At 40.4% G+C, this 24,563-nt stretch overlaps 1 protein-coding gene across 1 annotated transcript in view; it reads right to left on the bottom strand.

Moving 5' to 3' along the window:
* The window catches only part of prkg1b (protein kinase cGMP-dependent 1b), a 58,302-nt gene extending 35,059 nt beyond the window's left edge, over window positions 1-23,243 (bottom strand). Inside the window, exons 1-2 of the mRNA XM_012879098.3 lie at window positions 22,455-23,243; window positions 10,402-10,568 (exon numbers count right to left, since the gene is read on the bottom strand). Coding sequence (XP_012734552.1) covers window positions 10,402-10,568; window positions 22,455-22,774 — 487 coding nt within the window. The 5' untranslated portion in view covers window positions 22,775-23,243. The remainder of the gene's footprint in view (window positions 1-10,401; window positions 10,569-22,454) is intronic.
* Window positions 23,244-24,563: the final 1,320 nt, after the last annotated feature.

Genomic DNA, 24,563 nt, shown 5'->3' on the forward strand with positions numbered 1-24,563 from the left:
TTCCCACACCAACCAAGAGTTTGACTTGTGCCAGCCTGAACTGAAACATGCGCCCACACTTGTCTCTTTGCTGCTCTGTCATTTTCTGTCCACCTTCTTTATGAAAAGCGTCTGTTCCGTCTAATGTGAGATTTCTCCTCTAACAAGAATACCAAACACTGATATGCCTATGACAAAATATAATAAGGTGACTAAAGAAATTATCCTGACCCAACAGAGAGTTTCAGTTGATCAGAAAGAAAATACAAATTCTGTCCTCAGTGTTTCCACGCTTAAATAGGTCCTGCTGCAGGAGTCAAGCTAATCTTTTAAGAATTAGTCAATTGAACCAGAGAAGCAGAGCTGCTGTCTTTCATTGTCTGATCGTGTGTTAGAAATGTTATCCATCCTAAAGACGGCAGTGTCTTGCGACCAAAGATAACGTGGATCAATATCTGACAGTGTCAGATATACAGAATGACAATCTGACAGTGTGACAGCTGCTACGACCTGCGTCTACTAATCAGCGCCGTCAAAATATGAGAGGAAGCACAGGTTCCGAACGGTGGTGTCCCGCAAAAGTGGAAAAGAGGGCATAAGCTTTGGATTTCTGAATCAATTCCTGACAGGGATAGCCTGTCTTGTTTGCTCCAATCAGACCAACTTATCTGATTGGAGCAAACAAACACACAGAGCATCGACCAGGTCTGCAAACAGGTGCATCTTCATCAGCCGGGTGCGTGCTGGATTGCACTCCACTTTTGTGTTTGAGCACCCACAAACCAGTGAGAGCTATCATTATCGTTCTCTTATTGTGACAGCTTATAACGAGACTGATAAATCATTTGGACCCCGATATTGTTTATGAAAGGGCATTGACATTTGATTTCACAGAATCATCCAAAGAGAACTCTTTCATTTAAAACTGGACTAATTTGTATGAGACGTATTCGATTGTGGTTTTGGTTTTGGAAGGATTTGGGAATAAAGATTAGAGCACACAGCTGAGCAGTTGACTACAGACAGCAGTGTAGATGGATGAGAGACGCTGATGAAGTTGCTTATTAAAATTACCGATTTAGAAGTATATGGCGATCGTACAATGTGTGCATCAAACTTGAGGTCGTACCAAAGTTTATGAGATCCACGTCATACAGTGTGTCATGGAGCGGTCTTAGAGGAATGCTAAAAGCTAACAGTGTAAACAGGCCACAGGTTTGCGCCAAAAAAACAATGTTTTACCGGTGAGAGAAACACATTTTTACCAACCAATCAAGACTGAGATTCAGGTGTTTATCAGAGTCACAGAAGCAGCTGCTAGATTCTGGCCTGATGCCCGAAAACACAATCTGTTTGCTGCCTTCAAAGCCCCAAACAGTACACGAGCGTGTGCAATCACTTATCCGTGTAGGAGCCTAAACAGCTCTTACAACGACAAACAAACATAGATCAGAGTGAGACCTCCTCCGCTCATGTCTTTGTTCCTGTAATCACTGCAAAAAAAAAAAAAAAAAAAAGTCCTCTACACAGTCTGGATAAGGCTTCAGGAGCTCATTACAGCAGCGGGAGAGCTTTCAGAATGACGGCCGACAGCAGCGAGTAGGGAACCACTAAACGCTGCCATGAATTCATTACAAACGCTGCTTCTCGTTAGCTGGAGCGAAAATTAATTCCCGCTTTTGTTGCAGGTAACAGCAGCTCTCAGTCTGAAAGAAGATCCGAACAAAGCAAAGAATCATTTAACCTTCTGGGGAACTGGCTTTATTTAAAGAGGATGAAAAACGATGGTGCTTTTAACATCTGCTGCTGCTCATCATTTCTGTCGAAACTGTCGGATGAAGAGCACAAAACCTGTGCTGCAAACTGAAATACATTATGGTTTCATCAGGGTTCTCCTGAAGGACTTACTGAAAACAAGAAAATGGACTTAGAAATCAATCTGCAAGAAATAACAATTACAAAACCAATGGTCAGGTAATTACCCGACATAAACATGGAATGCATCATCATAATTCATCTGATTAGGCGGAGTGCCCTCAGGACAATAATGGGGAAATCAATTTAAGGATATACGATAGATCATTTTGAAAGCAGCTTGTTCTATTTGTGCCGAATTTCTGTAAATACACTGCTAATTGCTGTTCTCATAACTCGATAGCAAACACTATACTTATTCAGAATAATAAAATAAAGCACAATGATAAGAGAACGTCAGGCTGATTTGCAGTCAACATTTCTTAGAATGAATTACAAAGTTATTACGGTAATATGGTAGAGTGTGTTTTACAAAAAAAACATTTCAGTAACTAAACCATTTTATTTTTGACATTTTCCATGATATTCACAAATATTACTTTACTCTGACCACCGTTAAATCTTTACATTTAATACTCTGTCTGTTCTCATCCACAGGTTTCAGTCTGGAAATGGACTCAATCACACTAAATTACTCAGCACCATTGTCCAGCTTTAACTATTCAAAGTTCCCTTGTAAAATCTAAATAAGATTATAGTTCCAAACTAATATTATTTTGATGGATTTGTTAGTTGATTTACTATAGTTTTTATTAACCTGCTAGTAGATGACAAATTAAATTCAGCCACTATAGTAAATGCCTCATACACTCATATTCTCCAGTTTTCTGTGCTCACATCAGTTGTAGATTGAATAAATACAATTACAACACTGGGAAATACGGCCATATTTCCTTATCAACTAACAGAACAAAACTTTGAAAAGCTCTATGATCCGCTTTGATGAAATTCTGATTGTATTTAAGCTTAACATCATCTGACTGAATCTCACTTCACACAGCTCAAAGATAGTAGCTGAGATGTATCATGATGTCATCTATTCCCTCCTCTTTTTCCAATGTCTTTTCTGAGCTGTCATACATTCCTCCAAGTCTTCTAACTCTTTTTTTTTTCCCGGCAAGCTGTTTGAGGCTTTGTAAACTCCTTGTAACCCTAGCTCAGGCATTTCTTGATCTTTCTATGGGGATAATGTTTCGATTTAATTAAATGTAAACATCTATTTTAAGGGTTACTGTCAGATAGCATTTATTCCGATTATTTTGAATTCATTTGCTTTCTTCCTTCTCTTTTTGACCATTCACATCGCTCGTCCTCTTTCTCAGTATAATTATATTTTTTCTTCCTTTTTTTAAATAACTGATACTGAAATTGTACATTTCTTATTGTAAATATAGTCTGCCAACATGTTGCTAGGCAACCACATCCACCAGAAAGCTCTGTGTCTGATTGTGCGACTTTATGAGACAAATCTGCTGCATCTGTTTCTTCCGCCAAACCATAAATAATGAGCATCATATTTGTAATGTGCACACGCTCTCACACATACACACACACATACACACACACACACACACACACACACACACACACACACACACACACACACACAAACATAAAAAAATATCAACTCATCTTTCTCATGCTCCGTTTTTAGGGATCACTTCCTCTTCCTGTGACAGGAGTCTTTATATTTAGTCGCCATCTGCGCCCCCTCACACTCCCTAAACTTCCGCCTCCGCCCCCTAGAATACACACATGTTTATGTATGTCTGCGAGGACCCAAAGTGATAGAAAGCATTCAGCAGGCGTATGCTCAAAATCTACATTAACTCGACATGTTTTAACACAAAGCAGACGGAGCCAGGAGTATAATTCTGCAGCTGGAACCTTTTCACTGTAACAGAAGCGTTCTTCACAAAGCATTTATTTGTCCTTCTCTGGTCAGATTGATGCCATGTCAGAAAGCTGAGGCGCAATGTTTGTTCTGACTTTTGACAAAATAAAAAACCTTCAGAAGGCTTGAGCGATGCATAACACTGTGTTGACTTTTCCAGGAGAGTTTATGCAATCTTTTTGTCCATTATGTTTCTCTTGGATCAGCTGTTTGTTTGTTGGAAAAAGCAGTTTTAGGTCTGAGCTATCACAGTGAACACCTGCATTAAAAAAAGTCACGTTAAATTCATGTCAACAATTCCCCTACCATTACGCCATCGGGGGCGATCCACCCCAACAACGAGACCGCCTGCCCCTCCAAGATGATCACGGCATGTATGAAATAAATAAATTACTGTACATGTTCGCAGTTCATTTTGTTAAATATATTAGTCTTTCTATATAGCGGCGGTTCACATCATGAGCTGTTCTGTTTCTTCGTGGTCGCTCATCTACCTTCAGCTTTCTTTTTTTTTTGTCACCCAAGCAGATATGGTGCTGATTTGCAAGCAGTCACCAATCTGAGCGCGCAGTGAGACTGGTGGGCATGTTTAAATCTCACACATGCTCTCTCAACACGTGTCTGGCGTGTACTTAACTCTGACAAACTCTACTCCGCTTGTTCTGTGCTCGCTTTCAGCTCCATCTCTGCTCTCCCCAAACTCGGTCGACCCCCTCCCAAGACAAAATTCAGACCGGAAACACTGCATCTAGCACATACGTAACAATGGGAGAGGTCCTTGAACACAGCCCTGTGGTACATCTCTCATTTATCAATATGCAATGAAGCTTTTTTTCCCCCCTCTAAGTTCAATGAAGAAAAACTCAACATCAACAATCTGTTCTATATCTGTTCTCGTGACGTCACCTGAAAACTAGGAAAACTGTGGGGGACACTCAGGATGAGCATTTATTTATTTATTTATTTACAATCTCAGGCTGTGTGACCGACTTTTGAAATACTGATTGGTGACTCTGTAACAGATTTATTTACACACAAATATTTATGTTAACACACTAAATGTGGTTGGGTTTAGGTGATATAGTGAAACACTGATTCCTTCATGTACAGCAGGAAACTTGAATCAAGAGAATCAGTGCTTCATCAAATCCAACATCACCACTAGTTCTCCTGTTTGGAGCTCAACATGTTGTTATTCAACTCATATGTGAAATTTACCACCATCATACAGGTCTAACTCTCCTAGAAATATCATCCATCCTTCAGTTCACTGCTTGGTGGTTCTGGTACATTCATGGCATCAGGTCATGTAGAATTTCTAATAAATGTAATTATGTCAAACTTTGCGTTTTAATTAATTTGTTCATAAGTACAGATAAGTCATTTTAAGTCAAATACATTATTGACAATATATGAAGTGTGTTCCTTCATCTACTGTTTAGTCGCTGCCTGAGTGGAATTTCTTTTTAAATATTACTTTTACTACACACAGACTCTAGGCCATATCTAGGCATTTTATGGACCACAGAATACACCCAGCCCTGTAGATGAATGAGTCAGCAGAGGTCCATGGAAAATCTTGAAATTAAGCATAAATAAAATATAATTTCTCCATCAAAATCGCAATGGACTGCTTTAATTTAGGAAACACAGCATTCATTCCTGTGGTTTCTCTGTTTAAGTACCTAAAGAGGGGAATGCAACCCTGCTTTGTCAGAATTTCATCTAGATTATTTTGCCCCCCTTTGACTTTATTAATGTTATATATTAAGTTAGAAATCGGTTATAAAAAAATAGTTAAATCTTTCTCATAACATATAGGGTTATATGAAACTAGCCAATGAGAACTTAAGGGAGTGGGTCCAACCCAGAGTCTTTTTAGGCAAAGCCATTTCAGTATATATTAACATTTAGAATGAAAAACACCACTCATGACTAGGATCAGGTGGTGGTGGAATTTTAAAGATCAGTAGGTCTTAATGAAGAAAAACCCTGAAGTTGAGTCTGAACTAAATCCTAAAACCGAACTGAAACCGAAACTCAAGCTCTGAAAGAAAAATGTCCTCACAGACTCAAATAATAAAGGCTAGTCCTGACACAAGACAGACAAGCAAGGCTACGCACACACAGGCACACATGTACAGTTATAATCCATTCAAATGCATTCAATATGTCTGTTTGAACTTCAGCCGCCCACCAGCAGACTCCTCTCTGAAACCAGTCCCTTTAACATTGATTAGATAATTATCTAATCTGGCTCTAATATAAAACCCGACAGAAAGACGCCTCTCACATTGCGAGGACGTGCTCTTAGACTCAGCGCGTGCGTTATCCACCCGGCAGGCTTTTTTTGGACATAAATGTCATCAGTTGTTTCACACTGCGCACTGCCGCCCACCGACACAGGACCGGCCATCTGGAGGATTGTTGTCGGGTCTCAGTGAGTCCAGCGTCACAACCGCACAAAGGTTTGAAAGGACCCGAAGACACAACGTGACAGAAGCAGGTCTGCAGCTGCTCTGAAAAGGTCAGGTGGACTCTAATGAGGAGGTGGAGCTAAATTTATCCTCACGGCATCTTCATAATAGAACATATCCGACTATGACTGAGGGAGGGCGTTTCAACGTGAACTTCCTTCATTTCGAATTTATTCAAACAGTATTTTTTCCCTCTTAAGGAGATCATCCTTGTGCTGCTGAAATGGCCCGCAATGCAACAATCATTCTTCCAGATGTAAAAAGAGACAAATCTTTCGGGTATAACGCCTTCTTCCTGCAGGTCCGTACAGTAACACGCCGGCATCATGGTGTGTTTTGAGTGGGAGGATCATGTTACCAAACAAGATTATTATGTAACACACTGACCTCAAATTCGGCTATAAATATAACAAAGGAGTTGAGCGTAGTAACAGAGCAAAGCTGATGAGGATCCGGGTTTGATCTCAAGACTCCTCTCAGTCCTCGTCCTATTTCATCCTTTCAGCAGAGAGAAAGGAGACCAAGATGGGCATCACTCATGTGTGGCTTAAACTGTTATCATAAAGTATCTCAGATGTTTAAATTTAAATGTTATATCCATCCACCCACTACCTCTCAACCAAGACTAGCTCATGGAGTTAGCCGTTTTACTAGAAATCCTCACATCTCACCCTAAACAGCTAAACGCTTCTCCACTGTGATTCTGAGGCAACTCACAGCAGACTGTGTGATTATGACATCGGTCTGTCCCAAAGCCTCCTCCAGTTGGAACATTCCCAAATACAAAAGAGTCAAGGAAGGCATTTTGACCACATGTGTCCTTTTGATGCAGAGGAGCAGTGATACGGCTATAAGATCCTCACCTTGTCCATAAAGACAAATTCAACAACTTTGCAGAGTGAGCTCACAGCAGCTAATCAGCGTTTTTTAGGTCATTAACCTCTGGTCATAGGTACGGCTGAGGGTAGGAGCAAAGACCAGCAGTTCAGCTCAGTTCAGCCGGTTGCTCAAGTGCGAGCCACCAGAATTGATAAAGACTCCTGGATAGGAGTCGAAAGGTTTTCAGAAAGAACTGAGCGAAAGTCCGGTTGCCTCTGATTTAAGCCTGTTTGCTGTTGCGATGACCCGGTTACTGAGAGTTTGCGCAGGCACTCTTTCTTACTATTCATGGAACATGTTGTTCCAAGATTTAAAAGCCTCCTTTGCTACCACAAAGTTATAAATAGGGAAGCTGTGTTTCTTTCATTAGCATCTGTCATAACCGTGTTTTTTTATTTGCTTCTATGGCATATTTGTAGGAAATATTCCAGAATGCTTAGCTGCTGCATTGTGTGGCAATACCAAAGGATTTTGTGAATATACAGAGACTGTTGGGTCAGATGCTAAAGCAGAATGTATCCACTTTGAGTATTGATTCTGATTTTAAAGTCCACGATGAACCACAAAATCCATGATGCATGGATATACGTGCTGTAAGGATAAAGCAGGTGTAAACAATCCATTCTGTATCCTTTGAACAACAAAAAGTAGAATGGGATGAAGGTGTGAGTTGACATGGGGTCACATTAGCAGAAAAAAAGCATTGCTGTAAATCTCCTCTGTTCTTAGCTGTACATTATAAACAGCCATAGTTGTCTGTAAATCGTTTTCACTTATTTCATTCAGCTGGATTATTCAGCTAAGAAACAATTAAAGCCACAAATCATTCTCTGCCAATTCCTGTCAGATTTGTAGTCACAGACGACAGAGTTTAGAAGCATGCTGTAAATGCCACCACGGTGACAGCTCTTCCGAGACACGCCATGCTGTTTTTTTGCATGAGTATTCATGAATGTGAATGATCAAGTAAAATGATAATTCCATCGAAACATAAAGCCACAACAGAAATCGACAGAGGTACAATGATCCTATCTCATCTTGACTTGTGTTTTCTCACAAAGTAACCAAAATGACAACAAGTGACGTGAAAAACGCCAGTGTAGGTTGCACAGGCAGTCCCTTGGTGTTCAGTGAGCTCAATCTTTCCGTTTTTGTGGCACTTGCAGATATGGCTGCACCTCTGTGTTCTCCTCATTGTTTCTAGTTTGGTCCCATTATATGAGGACATTTTCAACAACAGATTTCAATGGATATTGTGCCATTAAAAACATGCAAACTTGGGAAAAATAACTCTTAAGCTCAGGCATACACTGTACGATATTTTCAATCGTAAATGCAGCTCAAACTGTATGACGAAACCGCCAGGTTTAAAAGTTCACAGCTCACGATATCTGTTCTTACACTGTATGGCCTGACGCTCTGATGGGATTGAACAGTAGAAGAAGAAAAAGACGGTTCAGTGTATGCCCAGCTTTAGTATTTCAAGGATCCAAAGCCCTTTCCCTTCACTCTCCCTTCAATCTACCATGTTCCTAAAGGTATGTCCAACCACCTGCAGGGGGGGAAAATTGGGACAGAAAAAAAGGGAAGCATATTAGAAACATTGGAAAATTCTAGAACCTCTTCTCATCACTCTTTAATGTCAGCTTTTCATGAGTTTGGAGTCCAATGATGCATCCAGCATGGCAGCAAGCAGGCAAGGAAAGACTCTTGAAGAACCTCAGCTTCAAAGTATTATCTGATATACCTGCTTCATAAAGACTGTTGTCATGGACACAGTGTTTCACCTCCTAAATGTTAATTGCAAGAAAGGGCAGGACCCCACGGACCAAATGTTCAGCTCTACACACAGAGAGGAGGGACTGATGGAGGAAATCTGGTCATCAGAACATGGTGTTAATGATGAGCTAAGTTAATCAGAGCTCTGATGTTCCCACTACCTTTATGTTGTTCTCAGTTTTCTGACTGTCTACAGAGGAAAACTTTCTCTCTTTTTGGCAAAGCTGACTGGCTGTGTATCACCTCAGCAGGAAATACTGACAAATTTTGCATCTGCAGCAACTCTGCAGGACAACAGAGAGTGCTTTGCTTCGCTCCTCATCACCACAAACAGGTTAAAGGAAACAGAGACTCTGCTTTACACCAAACCTCCAGCCGAAGGAGGAAAACCTCAATTCAAACTTGCTTCTGAGACCAGCAGCAGCTCCATTAAAAAAAAAAACTTTATTTCCAATGCCAGCATATCAGAGGAACCAGTAGCATAGACTCCAGGAGCCATTGCTAAAAGAAGGCATCTGGAAATGCTCAGTCCTCAAGATTAAACCGACCTTTCAGATAAACTTTCTGAATATTTCAGCTTCAACCAGCTGCTCATTAAAGGAAAGGTTACTATGCATTTTACGGGTCACAGAGATTTATTATTTTTGTAGAATATTTCCCACTTTGCAAACCTCTGAAGGAGTACTAAATGAACTATCTCTGAACTTGTTTTGCAGTCAGCCACATAAAATCTTTAATCTCCCCACAGCATAGGCATTTTAAGACACAAGAGAAACCGCTTTGTTCTGTGTGGAGACTTCCTTCGGTCACAGGCTTTCATGCCAAACATAGTGCTCATCATTATTTTGCTTGTTTCAAAGTTCAAATGAAGCTGTCTTCATTATAATGTATTAAATAATGATCCGATCCGTAGGGTTTAAACTGAGATTTGACACACTGAGACTGGAAGGATGCAGCTGAAGAATGACTACTTGGCAGACTTCCATGAAGACAAGAACCTTCGGAGGTTTTGGATTTTGAAAACGTCGGTTCTCCTCCCGTGACATGGATGCAGAGACAGAATGATGAGCAGACAAATTTAGGATGAAAACAGAAGGTGGTCCAGACAGAAGAAGGTGCATACAGACGGCAGACAGTTGTAAATACAGAGAGAAGGACGTACAGATGAAGGTGCAGACAGATGGAGGCACACAAGAGGTACAGGGAGATGAAGGTGAGGACAGACGAAGGAATAAAGGAGGAACAAATTAAGGGTGGAACAAAGATGGAGGTTCAGACAGACAGTAAAAAACTGGAGACAGTAAAAGGTGCAGAGACAAGGAGGTCCTGTCAGACAGAAAGGAGACATGTTCCCATGCTCTAGCTAGCTCACTAGATCAGATGTAAAAACTCCAATAATGTGATCTGTCCACAAAAGAACTTTGATTTTGTCTCCATTTGGGGACAGACATTAAAAGGGGACCATAGAGAAGATGACATTCTAAAACCTCTAGTTCTGGTCAATAAAAGCATCCCCGAGGACTCGCTTAAACTAGTTTCCATCTCAGGACCGGTTCCAGCCCGTGTTCATGTTCTCACCTTCCATCACGAACACCAGTGAGCCCACGTCTCCTTCCTTTATGATGCAGGCGTCCTTCCCATAATCCACTGGGTACATACAGTCCACGATCTCCTGGATCTGAGAGAGCTCCAGGTTCTTCATGAAGTCATTGTCCAGGATGGCATCCTTTATCAGCTCCTTTGACCTGGTAAGAAGAGCAAAAGAAAAAAAAGGATGTTTACCAAAATATCTGCAAAAACAAGTAAACTGTTCATTTATCCATCCATCCATCCATCCATCCATCCATCCATCCGATATCCAATATTCCCTCTGGGTGGGGAAAATGTGATAAAACATCTGGATGTAGTCCGTGAAGATCAAGATTCAGGAGTAAAACTTTGGACTTTCCAAAATGAAATAATCAAAAAAGGAAGAAAAGAAAAACAGGTCACTATAAGGAAAAACCTAGAAAACTTTACTAGATCCAAACATTTTTTAGAATCGAAATTATTTTCTGCAAGAGACATGTTAGGGTCAAACGATCTTTTTAAAACTATGAAATATTTAAAGTTTACTGGAAATCCTTCTGATGGATCAGAGAAAACTAAAAACGTAAAGGCTCTTTGAAATAGGACAGTTAATGTCGGAAAGTCAGGACTCAAGAAATAACTTCAGTTTCAAGTCTCTGAAAAAGTTAAAAACCCTGTTTGCAGATGCAACATGTAGATTTGTTGCATTCAGTCATAAAATGCTACTCTGTCCTGTATGAAACTCAATATCCTGTTGCTGTTGCAGTGACTCTGTCAATGCAGGAGCAGCAGAGAAACCTTCATCCGAAACTGTTCACATTCATACAGCGTCTCAGTGTCTAATTAACTCTCCTGTCTGCAGTTATTTTCCCGCTTCTCTCTGACAGTATGAGGATCTGTGGCAGGAAGGCAGCAGACAGCTTCAGCTCCTTTCTTTTATCAAATAACTCCTCCGAGCTCGTAAACACTGAAACCGCGTCTCTGATCAATGGCAGCCGGGTGGTGTAGAACAGACAGCCGATTCATTCAAAACGTCCTCCAGCACAGATTGATCTTGCAAACGGTGCCGTGCCTCTGGGTGCAGGAGGAATTATCGCGACCAAACTGATGAAAATCTAACAGGTTGTCAAGAAATGTGATATGATTCCCGTAGCTCAGGATAAAATCGGAGGCAGGCAATAAAAAACACTTTATCGTCAGAGGACTCCACCGAGGTCTGCAACATTTCTGTGTATTTTGCTAAAAAAAAAAATCTGTCAGATTGTTGGTATGTGCTAGTTAACTGTGATCACAGTGGCGTGCTGAATGAAACTTGACCTAAAGGATTTGACTGTCCAAAGTGCAGACAGGTGCGGGCCATGAACAGAACCTGGATAGTCATACAAAGCATCAACATTCAGGACCAGCATCAACTACTGACTGCTGAGTTACTTCTTAGTTTGATGAGGATGTTTGTTTTAGTATGATGCATTTACTGTAATTCAAAAAAATTTAAATAGTTAAATAGTTGTAAAATATATGAAATATATAAATAGTTATTTGAATACATCCGTCAGTGTTAAGGCGCAGTATTTAGTGACTTGACTGTTGCTTCTGCATGGTGAGAGCATGAAGCAGGCATTTTTTGTCAAAGCAACAACAAGTTGGGCCAGATGCATTTAGCTGTGCTAACAACATATTGGCCTCATGAAGATGGACGCTCAACATGAAGCCAGGGTGTCCAGTACTGCATAAAATTCTCTATGATCTCCTCTGTCAATATCCTGCCACCGGGACAACAGAGAAACCCTTTCTTAATGCAGAAGTTTGTTGTTTGCTATAAATGTTTAGGAAAATCTCTCACTGTCATGCATAATGGGGAGCTACATTCTATATACATCCATGAGGATATTGCTACAGTCCTGCAGTTGAACTGATGGGCTCCACACTTAGCGGAGACTTGAGATGTTCTTGGGAGAGGGAGCAGTTCAGATACCAACCTGACAAGTAAACTGAAAAAAAGAAAAAACACATACACAATCTCATTCATACCTTTCCACCCTAGTGCCCCCACTCGCAAGGCACAGACTCTTCAAAAAAAAAAAAACTGAACTGATGGAAGTAAAATTAACTAAAAGTATAAAATGAGAAACAGGAAGTAAAGTAGCTTCATCACCAGTACAACTCATGACAAAAATCCAAGGTTTTAACAGAAATCATTCGTCAGGACAATTACCGACTGAATAAAAGATTATCCAGCGGCTTCATATTCTGTTTGCATTCCAAATAATTTTATTTTGCAAATAGACTTTATTATTACAATAATACTTGTAGCTGCTGTAGAAGGCAACTGTCAGGTGTTTACTTCATTATTTTTAATATTCAGGTAAAAGGGTAATAAATACATTTGTATTTGAGATAAAACGTTCAAAAATAGATATGTAACAACCTGCAATTGAACATGGGTAAGACTTATTGATACGCTCAGAGAGCCACATAATACGTTGTATCCTATATGTCTGCAGGAGACCGATTAAAAGAAGAAAGGGGTGTTTTTTTGTTGTTGAGAAGAAGCTATAAAACTCATCTTTCATCCTCTGGAGTTAATGAGGTATTAGTTTTACTTTATTGTGTGCTTATTTATGTAATTCTTCTGTATTTCCTGTGAATTTCTGTATTTCCTGTGAACTAATTTAGGTTGTGTTTACCTTCTTGGTTTTGATGGCATTTTGTTGGGCACTGTGAGGGATAGTAATGTCTGTTGAAATCAAAGGACAATGTTGAGCTTTGATTAAAGTCGAGAGGAGTAACAATACTTCTAACTCAATGCAGATCATCCTTTGGAAAAGGAGTTGCATTAAAATCGGACACAAATTAAATGGAAAAGTTTTCATTTACATGTAAAAAAAAAAAAAAAAATTCTCAGGCTAGAAAGTGTTTATTTTAAATTAACCATATTTGGGTCTTCTCTATGTATCAATTACTCGAAGAACGTGGAGAATGTGGAGTCCAGCTGCACACATTAAACCACAAATCACTTAAACTGAGTTTGATCATTGTCAACGCTACGCACGTGGAAACTAGTTGCTTTCCGGTCATATTATCCCTGCAGCTGGTGTCTTACATGAACTCTGGCTTGTGGCTTGGTTGTTCAGAAGAGGAGCTGCTCTATCCTTTAAATGGAGAAAGTAGCAAGCAGCTGAGCCGTCGTCATCGTGCAGAAACTAAAGGGGAGGAGAAGGATGGTAGAGCAGAGCCAAAGGTTTCCTTCCTGTCGAGAGTGGAGAGCTCAGTTGTATTGAAATGGACTGAAAGAGACAAAGCGAGTGGAAGGAAGATTGTGAATGCTCCAAAGATCATCACTGGCAGCTGCTGAATGATTTCCAGAAGAATATCTGCTGAAATTTAAATAGCCCTGTAAGGATGTATCCCAACAAAAAACACCTAAAGTCAGTCGGACGTAACCTCGCTAAATTCCTGCAGAAATATGATTTTAGTAGAAAGGTGTAACACTGGACTATCAATTAACAGGAGAAAGAATTTCATTTGGTTGAATTTGAAGTTTGGCATCACATCAGGCAACTAAAAATAAATGTACATCATGAGCAGCATGCTTTGGAGCAAAACACTGAATAAAATTACATTATTCTTTACTGTAGCTTTTTTTACATGCCTTAAACACCGACGTCAAACTACATGAGCTCTTTAAAGTCTTCTAATTAGAAATGTACCAGTCAAATTATCAGGGTTATATTCTGAACTAGAAGTTTTGAATGTGTTTTTACAGTGGGTGAAGACCAAACATATGATCTCCACGATCTGTTGGAACAAGCCTGGAAAGCTGCTACAAGCAGACAATGTATAACTGCATTAATCCCACGTATATAAAAAATCTGTTTACTTTCTGGTTGTTTAAGTTTTCTTTAAAGCAGCAACAAAAAAAGTATCCATTTCACCTGAATATATCATCCATCAGGTTTCATGAGACATACCCATGAATCATTAGGTAAATCGGGACTAAAAGGTAAATATAAAAAATACAAAAAATTATTTTCTTTAGAACTTTCTAAAAGGAGAAGTTGTGGCTTTACTCTTCAATCCAATCCACAGCATCCCCCCGCCAAGCAGCAGACCTCATTGAGAAGGTCTGCAGCTAAAATATTAGTTCAAACTTTCTGAGCTGAGATGAGCAAGATTACTTTCTGAGGCACGGGAGGAAATGCTGAGCGATGTAACTTCATTGTTAACATGGAGGAAATGCTCACTAATGTCTGCCAGATAAATTCAGCTTGAGTTAATCTGCAGAGGAAGCAAGCGCTGAGAGATCTGTTAGCGCTGGATTTTATTTCGGTGACTCCGCAGAGACAAGATGTATTTCTGTCCTGCTTCAGGTTCTGCATATGAGCAGGACTGAGGAGGAAAAAGCAGCTTCGGCGGGGACACTGTGTGATCTGGACGGAGGGAGTGACGAAGCGCGCCCTTACATTGTTACCGCATTAGTCACAGGGGGAAGGGAGAAGGTGTAAGGACGATACAGGAGATACAAAAACAACAGATGGATGAAAGGGGAGAATTAAGACAGAGGAAGAAAGAAGCTGGGATTAATGGGAAAGCACACAGAAGAGCATGAAAACAAAAAACAATTAAAAAGGAGCTGATAACGCAAAATAAACCTGAACAAAAATATCTGTGTAAAACCGCTTTATGGAAATGAACAATTGCTGTTTCGGCCCCGACTCCGTGTTTAACAGGTAAGCAGGGAGTCATTAACTCTTTACCATCAGCCACTAAAGGAAAGAGAAACACTGAAAACATCTTAAAATACTATCAGTCTATCTAGAGATCAATAAAACCTCATACAAGGCAGAAACAGCAGTAGATTAACAATCCATAAACCCTATTTCTAGACTTCTATGTGCATCACAGCTACAGAAGAGGCCGAACTAGAAGATCATGATGAGCAACGCACACCTGACTAAATAAAGAATCTGTTCTGTGAATAATAAGGCAATAAAACCTTAAGATTCATTTATCCTGCTTTCAGAAGATACAAATAGTTTTAATCTAGGAATCACTTCAAAATTATTGTAAGAATATAGTTAAAACTCAAGACGTAGTTTGATGATAATTATTTATTTTTTTAATTCGAATAACCCAAAATATTATGTATTAATTAGTAACTGATGGATTTCCATGAGTAATAATCTTCAGTGCCATTTTTAGCACTTCTAGATCAAAGACTTAACTGGAAAGCACGTATCTCACACATTAAACGAAAAGGATGTCAACTAATTGCACTGTTTTGCGTTCCTTAACGCTTAATGTTACATACAGAACTGTAAAGACATTAATGCCAGTCAATTTGATGATGCTTTTTACATTAGCATCCAATAGCACTCATCATAAGAGGAAAAAGATGATTTTAAAAGTGTACTAAGGAGATGTGCTACTTTAATGTAAGAGTAAAATTATGAAATATTTTGGATATTGATTTAAAAGCTTGAGAATTCCGACTACCGAGGACGAATGCAACTCATTTGCAGTCATTTTAAATTTGTTAAAAGATCCTCTGGGGGGGGTTGAAAAAAAAAGTACACTCTTGATCCACAAGAATAACACCTGCACCAAGCCTGGAGGATCCAGAGGGCTGTTAGAGTTAGACTTTGTGAAGTGAGGACCTCTGGGTGTATGTTGAAACAAAGCAAAGTTACTGTATCTTTCTTCACAGAAGATTCCAATGAATAACAACTTTGTAAATATTACACCTGCTGAATAGTTGCCCCTTATTTTGTGCCTTCCATTTCACACATTAGCAGTTTTACCCTTTATGTTTTCATGTATGAAAGGTAGTGATTTAGTGCCATCCACATCATTTCATACCTGCCATGGGGACATTTCATAGAAGTTTGACATCAAAGGATTTAAACTGTCTTTTAGAGTTACAAAATATAGACTCACGGTCATCATCCTAATTTCAGTACATGCAATATTGCTTGGATGCAGCTTTTGTTATGCAATATTGCAGGTTACTTGCATTTAGACTTTTTTTTGCTAATATTATTCTTGACAGTTGGGACTTCTCCTTTATGCCCACACCTGTATAACATCTGTGTAAGTTGCTAAAGCTCAGGGAGACTGGTGGGGTGGTTTTAAAATAGAAAAATTACAAAATAAAGTGACTCAATCTAATAGATGTTGACTACAAAATATTTTTTTTGTATCGCAATTTCATGTTTTCTTTCTAATGTTGTGCAACCATGTTCATTTTCCATCATCTGATCGCAGTTTACGATATGATAAATGTGGGTATAAGATGTACAATGCACACGTGTGATTGCTTGTGGAAATAAAAGGGCAGCGCATGGCTACAACCTGACTGAGAGCTCTGGTAAAACATTTACATCATCACCTACTGGTAGCAAACTGTATTGGAAGTTGTCTAGATATCTTATCCATCCAACCATCCATCAATACATCCATCTGTCCATCCATCCATTCTTTTTTATGGCTTTGTAATGCCTGCAGGGTCTGCCTGGATATTTCATTCTACACTTAAGATGTTTATGATGTGTTTAGCTGCTTCCATCTACTTCAGAATTCCATTTAATTTCTTGTTCATGAATTTAACTGTGTTTTTTTTTTCCACTTGGGCTCCAGTCAGATTTTAAGTGGACTTACAACTGTTCAGAGTGAAAATGTTTTGAATGTTTCTACAGCATCAATGAGACACGGGGATAGTGACCACCAGCAGTGAGGAAAGCTGTTCAACTCTCATTCACAGCTGAAACATGCAAATATATTTAACTATTATTTTTATTTATGTATGCTTTTTATGGCTTGTGAATCTGAATATTTTAAAACTGCTGGCCGTTCAACACAAACAGCTGAGTTCCATCTTTTTGTACAAAAAAACTGACAAATAAATATTTACTAAAATTAGTGAATTAGTAAATTAAATGAGGACATGTAATAAGGATCAATAAAATCATATTCTCTTCTTCTTTGAATGTATCCCAGATCTTGTTTTTTATCCAGAATAAAGTAGCATTTAATCCATAAAACAGAGAACTATTGGAATTGAATCAGGATCAGATTTTTGTGGCTGTTTAACTCCAACACTTCCATTGTGGGAGCACTCAAATCTGTCATAGTTCTCGTTTAATACCTTTAGGAGAAAATGGGATTACAATAACTATAGAGGTGGTATTTCAGGGGAAAGAACGACAATCGGTGATGTCCTGTAGACCAAAACTGGACTGAACAGAGAAGTTGATTTTAAAGACAGATTAAATTTCATGATTTTCAAAAGTTCTGCATGACGGTTTTTAAACTAAAACACAAGTCAGTTTTTTTTTTTTTGTATCTCTCATCAAGAGCAGGAGAGCTGTGGCAGAGACGTGTTTAAAAATGCAGCGAGTGTTTCCCCCAGTATCTGAAGGGAGTTTTCTACAGCTGCGGGAACCACAGCAGCCATTGCCACAGACTCACCATAAGGTTTACCAACTTCTGGTTCCAGCGTCACGCTGCAGCTGGTGGTCCTGATGTGGACCCAACGCAGGTCTGCCTCTGATGTGCATCACTTCAAAACTCTGTCAGCCGCGAATCGGGGACAGTTTCAGCGGATCATTAACTCGTCTGCAGACACCAGGAGAGCTGGTGGGAGTCCACAGCCCACACACACTCTTCTCCATTACTTTGTATTTTTTCATGTAACACACAGACACATGCAGGCGTGCTGCAGACTTGGAGAGGAGATGGGAAGCAAACCCTGTCATCTGCTTCTCTGTGTGGGAAGATAAAAACCAACACGCTGGTTGTTCTAGCTGCCACAGACAGGAAAAAAAAAAACAAGCCTTTTAACGGTCTGTAAAAAGTTAAAGCAGCTTTCAGCAGAACTACCATTAAGGGGAGTCCTTAAAGTGTCAGATGTCAGCTCAGTGATAGCCGCCACACTGATGAATAAACACCACCGTCTATAAAAACCTCCCAAAACCGATCCCAGCAGATCATCCACCATTTAAAGGAGATATAAAAATAAATTTTTATTGAATACTAGGAGGAACATAACAACTGCCCTTACTCTTCTCATACATTTTTCATCCTAATAATTACTCCAACTCTACATGAGCTTCAGTATCTCAGCCACTCAGAGCTACAGAATAGCAGGAGTGTCAATAAGACACAGTGAGACTCCAACCAAGTGGCCCCGATACGTTGCTGGCAGACACCGTTTGAATGTGTGGCACCAGAAATATTATAGTCTGTTAAATGTTGCATCTAAGCTTTCCTTTCAGACTGTAACACGGCACAAACTGGAATTCAGCCTGCTGTGTAGCTCTACCCCACGCAGAGAGCCCAAACACTTTAGCACTGCTCCACACCGCAGCCAGCCATATTTAGACATCATCATCGAAACGCCGAGCCTCCTGGATATCAGAAGGGGCCGAGCTAATCCAGCCGCTGAAACCTAAACTTCAGCTAGAACGGCACCGCATGACCGCTGATGAGCCGATGCCGCAAACAGTTTTCGCTGAACGGTGAACTCACGGAGATGTGAGCAGGTCTCAGAGTGGAGGTATATGGAGCCGTGCTGATGACCAAGTGTGCCCCGGCCGTTAAAGGGGCTGAATTCCTATTTGTAAAATGAAATGAAAATAGCGGCAATAAGTCTCCACGAATGATAATCTCCGACCATAATTGACATACACCACATGGAATGTCTGGACCTCTTGGGTTTTTATGTAGACATCTGTTAGCGATCTAAAACCTGATTAGGATAACTAAATCCGAAGGCTATCTGGGTATAATAATCATTAAATCATAAAAGCCTTTCAGATATATAAAAAAAAAATAGATAAAGAAGCAGAAAAATATTTTATTTATTTCCTTTTAAATTATGGATCCTTCATTTTCTGGGTGGAGGTCCTGTTTGGGACCCTGAATCTATTGTTATCATGAAGCCGCTGAGGTTCCTGCCTCACAGCCAGGAGAGCCTCCAGGAAAATTCAGGAACATCTACTGTATACTCTGCAGCAAAGGAACAGGAATAATGTTGTTTAAATGATGGAGTTTAACTAGGAAACAAACAAACAAAAAAGAACTGGAAGAATTCAATTAGATTATAAATTGAGCCTATATACTACACAGCCCTATGATGTAATGTGCATTTTGGGGCAAAACTAATTTGCACAAAATGACAAAAATAAGACCTGCTGCTTGCAGATTTTACGCCATCTTACCTTACCACACAAAGATCTTTCCTTCAACCATCTTCTCCATGCTATGGATCAGTAAAAAAATAAAGAGTAGAGCGTTGCAGTACTCTAAACTTGCCAGTTTTTTCCAGTCTGAGATCCTGCCACTGTGTTGATGCACGGATCTACACGTTTTGTAGGGATGCAAGGATCAATCAGCCAGAGAGGTCAAATACTGAAGACTATAATTGTATTTATTTTATTACTGTTTGTTGCTATTCATTTAATTAATAAAATTGTCTGCCTCGTTGAAAATCAACAGGTTTTTACATCAAACTGTTGCAGACGTCCTCCAGCAAACAGAACGTTATCAGTTTATCCTCCAGTTTATGTTATTTATTCATTTGTATTACGGATGGACGATAATTCAAATATGATATATATCGGTCAATAGATGTATATCTATGATTTGAAAAAAAAAAAAGGTCAATAAAAAGTTCAATAGAACAGTGTTCCTTCCTTATGCATTCTAGCCTATCATGTAGCTTAATATCACACTCGTTACATCTTCCAACCAATCACAAACACAGACCCAGGAACTCTCCATCACCAAGCTCCGCCCCTTCAAAGAGTTCAGAGAGCATGCATTGTTTTTTCTTTTTAAAAGCTTACTGTTTTGGTAAAAAGTTGATTTGAATAAAGGGTTGAGTTTGAATTCAGTGTCTGTGTGTTCTGTATCTAAAAGTAAGTCGCTAAACAACAGTATAAAAGGGCTGGGGCTGTGCTTAAAATATATCTTTTGAATTTGTTGATAATTATTGATATCGATGAATATGATTCTTATTTTATCGATATGCTTTTTTTCTATATGGTCCAGCCCTAATTTGTATTCTTTTTTTTTTTTTAGCAAATTCAAAGCAAAGCCAACATGAATGCTACTGCATCCGCTATCCTGGGGAGAAACATTAAAAGTAATTATCAGACTGCAGGGACACAGGCAGCATGCGGCAGGAATTCTGATGATGAAGAACAGCTTGTCGTATTTCTGGATATCCGAAGGTCTAAGGAACACAATGGGAGGCTGACCAGGAGATGCATCTGTGTGCAGCTGTGTGAAAAGAATACTCAGAATCAGATGATGATGCGGCTGTGTTTAAATCACTGAGCTGCAGACAGAGCAGGTGGTTTAACAGACATTTCTCTGATTTCCCCCTCCATCAAAGCCTGTGTCTGAGGAACCTTCAGCCTGAGGCCCTGACTTCGGTCAGCGTCATGTGATTCATCAGTTTCATCAGTTTCATCAGTTTTACAGTGACTCACTGAGTGTTTTTGTTAATTCTGAGGAGTGCAGCCCCCCCCCCCCCTCGCCCCATAATGGTGTACACTATGCTCGAGTCATTGCATTATCTGATGTTGATCAGAGCTCAGCAATCAGCCCAAAACAGAGCTGAAAAGCTTCATTAACGCAGAACAGAGCAGATCCATTAGAACTCATTCCTGTCGCTAATGAGCAGCTGCAGGCCTCAAACCAATCAGAAAGATTTCCCTCAGACCCTGGCAGTCACTCCTTTAAACCAGACAGACATGCACTGAACGCTTTCTACACTCAGGTACCTGATTTAATTGCACCTGCTGAGGAAACATGTGGAGCCATGGAATATCTCCTGACAGTAAACAGCTTTAAAACTTGCTGAGAGGACAGAACCTCCTGTAGTCTGCGGGAGGTCATGTTCCAACAACCCGTCACAACCCCTAGCAAAGTGCAGCATGTCCTGCAGGCTGTACAGGCTGTGCTTTAAAACCAGCCGAAAGGACAGAATCCCCAGTAGGATGTCCTGCAGGTTCCAGCTGAGACGACAGAACCTCCTGCAGACCCCCCCCCCCCTCCCAACAATCCTGCAGGACACCCTGTTCAGATTTTAAAGGTGCAGAGCCACTTTATTTGACTTTTTTATTGATATGTCAGTAGCTCACTCTGGTTGCATACAAAGTTTTTAATTTAGTTAAAAACTAGTTGTTATTTTTGGAGTGTTAAGCTTTGGTTTTGCTCAATTTGTATACAGCCTTTCGTGTTTATTTACGATTTTAACAGAAGTACGTACTGAGCATGCGCAGCAGTGGTTAAAACAAGGATGCGGCAAACGGCTATTAGCATCTCCAGGCTAAACAATGAACAATGTCCCGAGATCTAGTGAAAAATTATGCAAAAAATAAATTCCAGGAGGGACAAAAATGAAATGTCGCTGGGAATACAGTATGAACGTTGGTGCTAACTGAAGCGGACGTCAAACCTGCCGATTGCTCAGATGTAACCGCAGAGTTGACGTGAGTAAATGTTCTGATATGAGGCTCTTAAAGTTGCTGTTAGATTGTTTTATTTAATTAATAACATTTGGATTTCGAGTACCCTGAGCTGCCGCTTCACTGCGAGGCATTGCAGAGGGTCAGGCTTGGTCCAGCATTATTTAATTTTGATTTATCACTTAAGCATAGTTCTGCAATACTGTCGCTAGATGTCACCACGGCTGTTTATATCTGCTAATCGCACCCGGCGCTGGGCTATATTTATCCACAAAATGGACCGTCAAAACATTGGTGTATACAACCTTATTTTATCATGATCAAATTGTTTTTTGTTTTGTTTTTTAAATATATAATGAAGCTATATACCTGTAACCTGCTGTAGTATGAAGAATGTTCTGCATGCCCATAGAAGCTTGAGAGGTTTTGAATGAGGTATTGGATTTCGCGAGAGGTTCTATCCAGTCAGCTGGTTCTAACCCACTAAAATCAAGGAAGTTTAAACCTAGCAGACCAGACAGAACCTTCAGGGCACAGGGAGTTCTCCTGACATGTTAGAACCTCTGCAGGAATGAGTGAAGGACCTACTGTGGGCTCTTGGGGTAGAAGGGCAACGTGACGTGGCACAGCTCGCTGATGTCAAAGGCAGTGGGCTCTGCAGAGATGGCCTGCCTCTTGCTGCGGTGCTGGTCCGGCTGCAGAACCAGGTTCTGCTGCTGGGCCTGGACCTGCTGGGCCGTGGCGGGTCGTATCACTGAGCGGTACTTGTCCAGCTCGTTCTGCAGCCTCTGGATCAGCTCGTCCTTCTGGTCAAGCTCCAGCTCCAACTCGTCGATCAGGGCGTCACGCTGCCGCAGCTCCTCAATCTTCTCCTGCAGAGCGTACTGCAGGTCCCTCAGGGTTCCCATCGATCCTTCGGGTGGTCCTAGAAGGACTGCAGTCGCCAAGGTCCTCTGAGATGTCTTTGGGTTCTTCGTTGCTTTTTAAAATGTTAGCCCGCTCACAGTCTCGTTATAGCACTCCCTCAGTCTTAGTGACATGTAAAGGCAAAAGATTTAATCATCCTCCTGAAGCTTCTTCGTTTAATGCAGCAGAAAATGCCTTTGCCTGATTTTCTCTTGAACATCTGGAGTATTAATGACTTTCTGGAGCTTTCCAAATGTTTCTTTTGATCTAAAGTCCTTGGAACTCCAGATTCTTGAAAGAATTCCCTAAACTTCAAAGTTTCTGAAGAAAATCCTCTTTACAAATGCTGCGTCTGTTGAAGGTCTTTCAAAACTAAATTTTGCCTTGTCAGTGGTACCTTCCGTGTTCCCTCTTGGTGCGAATACATTTATTTAGCAGACATTCCAGGAATATCTGCAGCTGTTATTCTTGGGTTCGTTCAAAAAACAGAAGTGCTTCCTGGATATCAAAAAAAAATAATAATAGCTCTCTGGGGTTTTGAGGCACTTTGAGTTGCTTGCCAGAGGTAAATGTATAAATATTATTGGTGTTTTTTTATTCTTTTTTAGGGAAAGATAAAATCAGATGATGAAAAAGTGATTTACCCTGGAAACACTGCGGGTCATACTTTCCATCCTGCCGATTGGATCCAATCAAAACAAACCCCATGATCCACAATTCTGGATCATGGATGATCTTCCTTAATTAGCAAATCTGGAACCCAAGGAATCCTCTCGGTGTGAAAACATCCCGAAAAAACTGATGATGTCAGGAAAAATCCAGAGTAAGACTGACAGAAACAAAGTTTGCAATCAGTATGGAAGGCTGATCCGAGAAGAGTGCTGCTGCGTGTTTGGGTGCGCTGAGGAACAGTTTACGCGCATGAATAAGCCTCCGCCGCTTGGATTTATTAAGTGTGAAAACGAAAAAATAAAAAATAATAATAATAATTTAAAAAATAATAAATGCAAAAGCGAACCAAGATGCAATAATCCAGCTGCTCCCAATGTACTCCCGACTCAGGAAATGAGGCTAACGCGTTTAAATCCCAACTGGATCCGAGATAAAAAAGAATCCCGGAGCCTCCGCAGGGATGGATGCTCAGGGAGATGAGAGGACAAACGGCGGAGAAAAGAGGCGCTGCAAGCCGCAGCGAGAGCCGGCAGTCCGGAGAGCTGCTCCGCTTCAGTTTAAGCCCAAACAGTTGACGCTTAAGTGGAGGCGGAGAGAGAGGAAGAAAGTTGGGCTGCCTTAGCTCCTCTTCATCACCTGTCCTCCTCCTCACCTGTCCTCCTCCTTCGCCTCCTCACTTGTGCAGCTTCATTGAAAAGTTTTCTATGTTCAGATGGAGCAAAAGCTGGCTAAGCGTAAATCATGCCCCCCCGCACACACACACACACCCGCGCGCGCGCGCGCACCCACCCACGCACCTTATCAGGCCATGCCGATCCAACCTGGGTGCAGTAAAATGAGGGTCTCCGATCCTGATTGTCCTCAAACTGATTTCACTTGGAGTATTTTAAGTTTCGGTTTCTGTGTTGGAATTTGCTGCCTGCTTGAGGAGCAGCGTCTGTTTGAGTCAGTCGACTCAGAAACAGAAAATCAATACATTCTCACCAGGAACAGGCAGATAAACGTGGATAATAAAGGGATAAAGGCCGTGAATAGCGTCGGGAAAACAAAAGTCTGCCTCAATCAGATCACACGACCCAATTTATTTTGCGATTCAAAACCTGGAAATGCTTTCTTATT

This window comes from Fundulus heteroclitus, chromosome 10, assembly GCF_011125445.2.
Source record: "Fundulus heteroclitus isolate FHET01 chromosome 10, MU-UCD_Fhet_4.1, whole genome shotgun sequence".
In the NCBI taxonomy this organism is placed as follows: Eukaryota; Metazoa; Chordata; class Actinopteri; order Cyprinodontiformes; family Fundulidae; genus Fundulus; species Fundulus heteroclitus.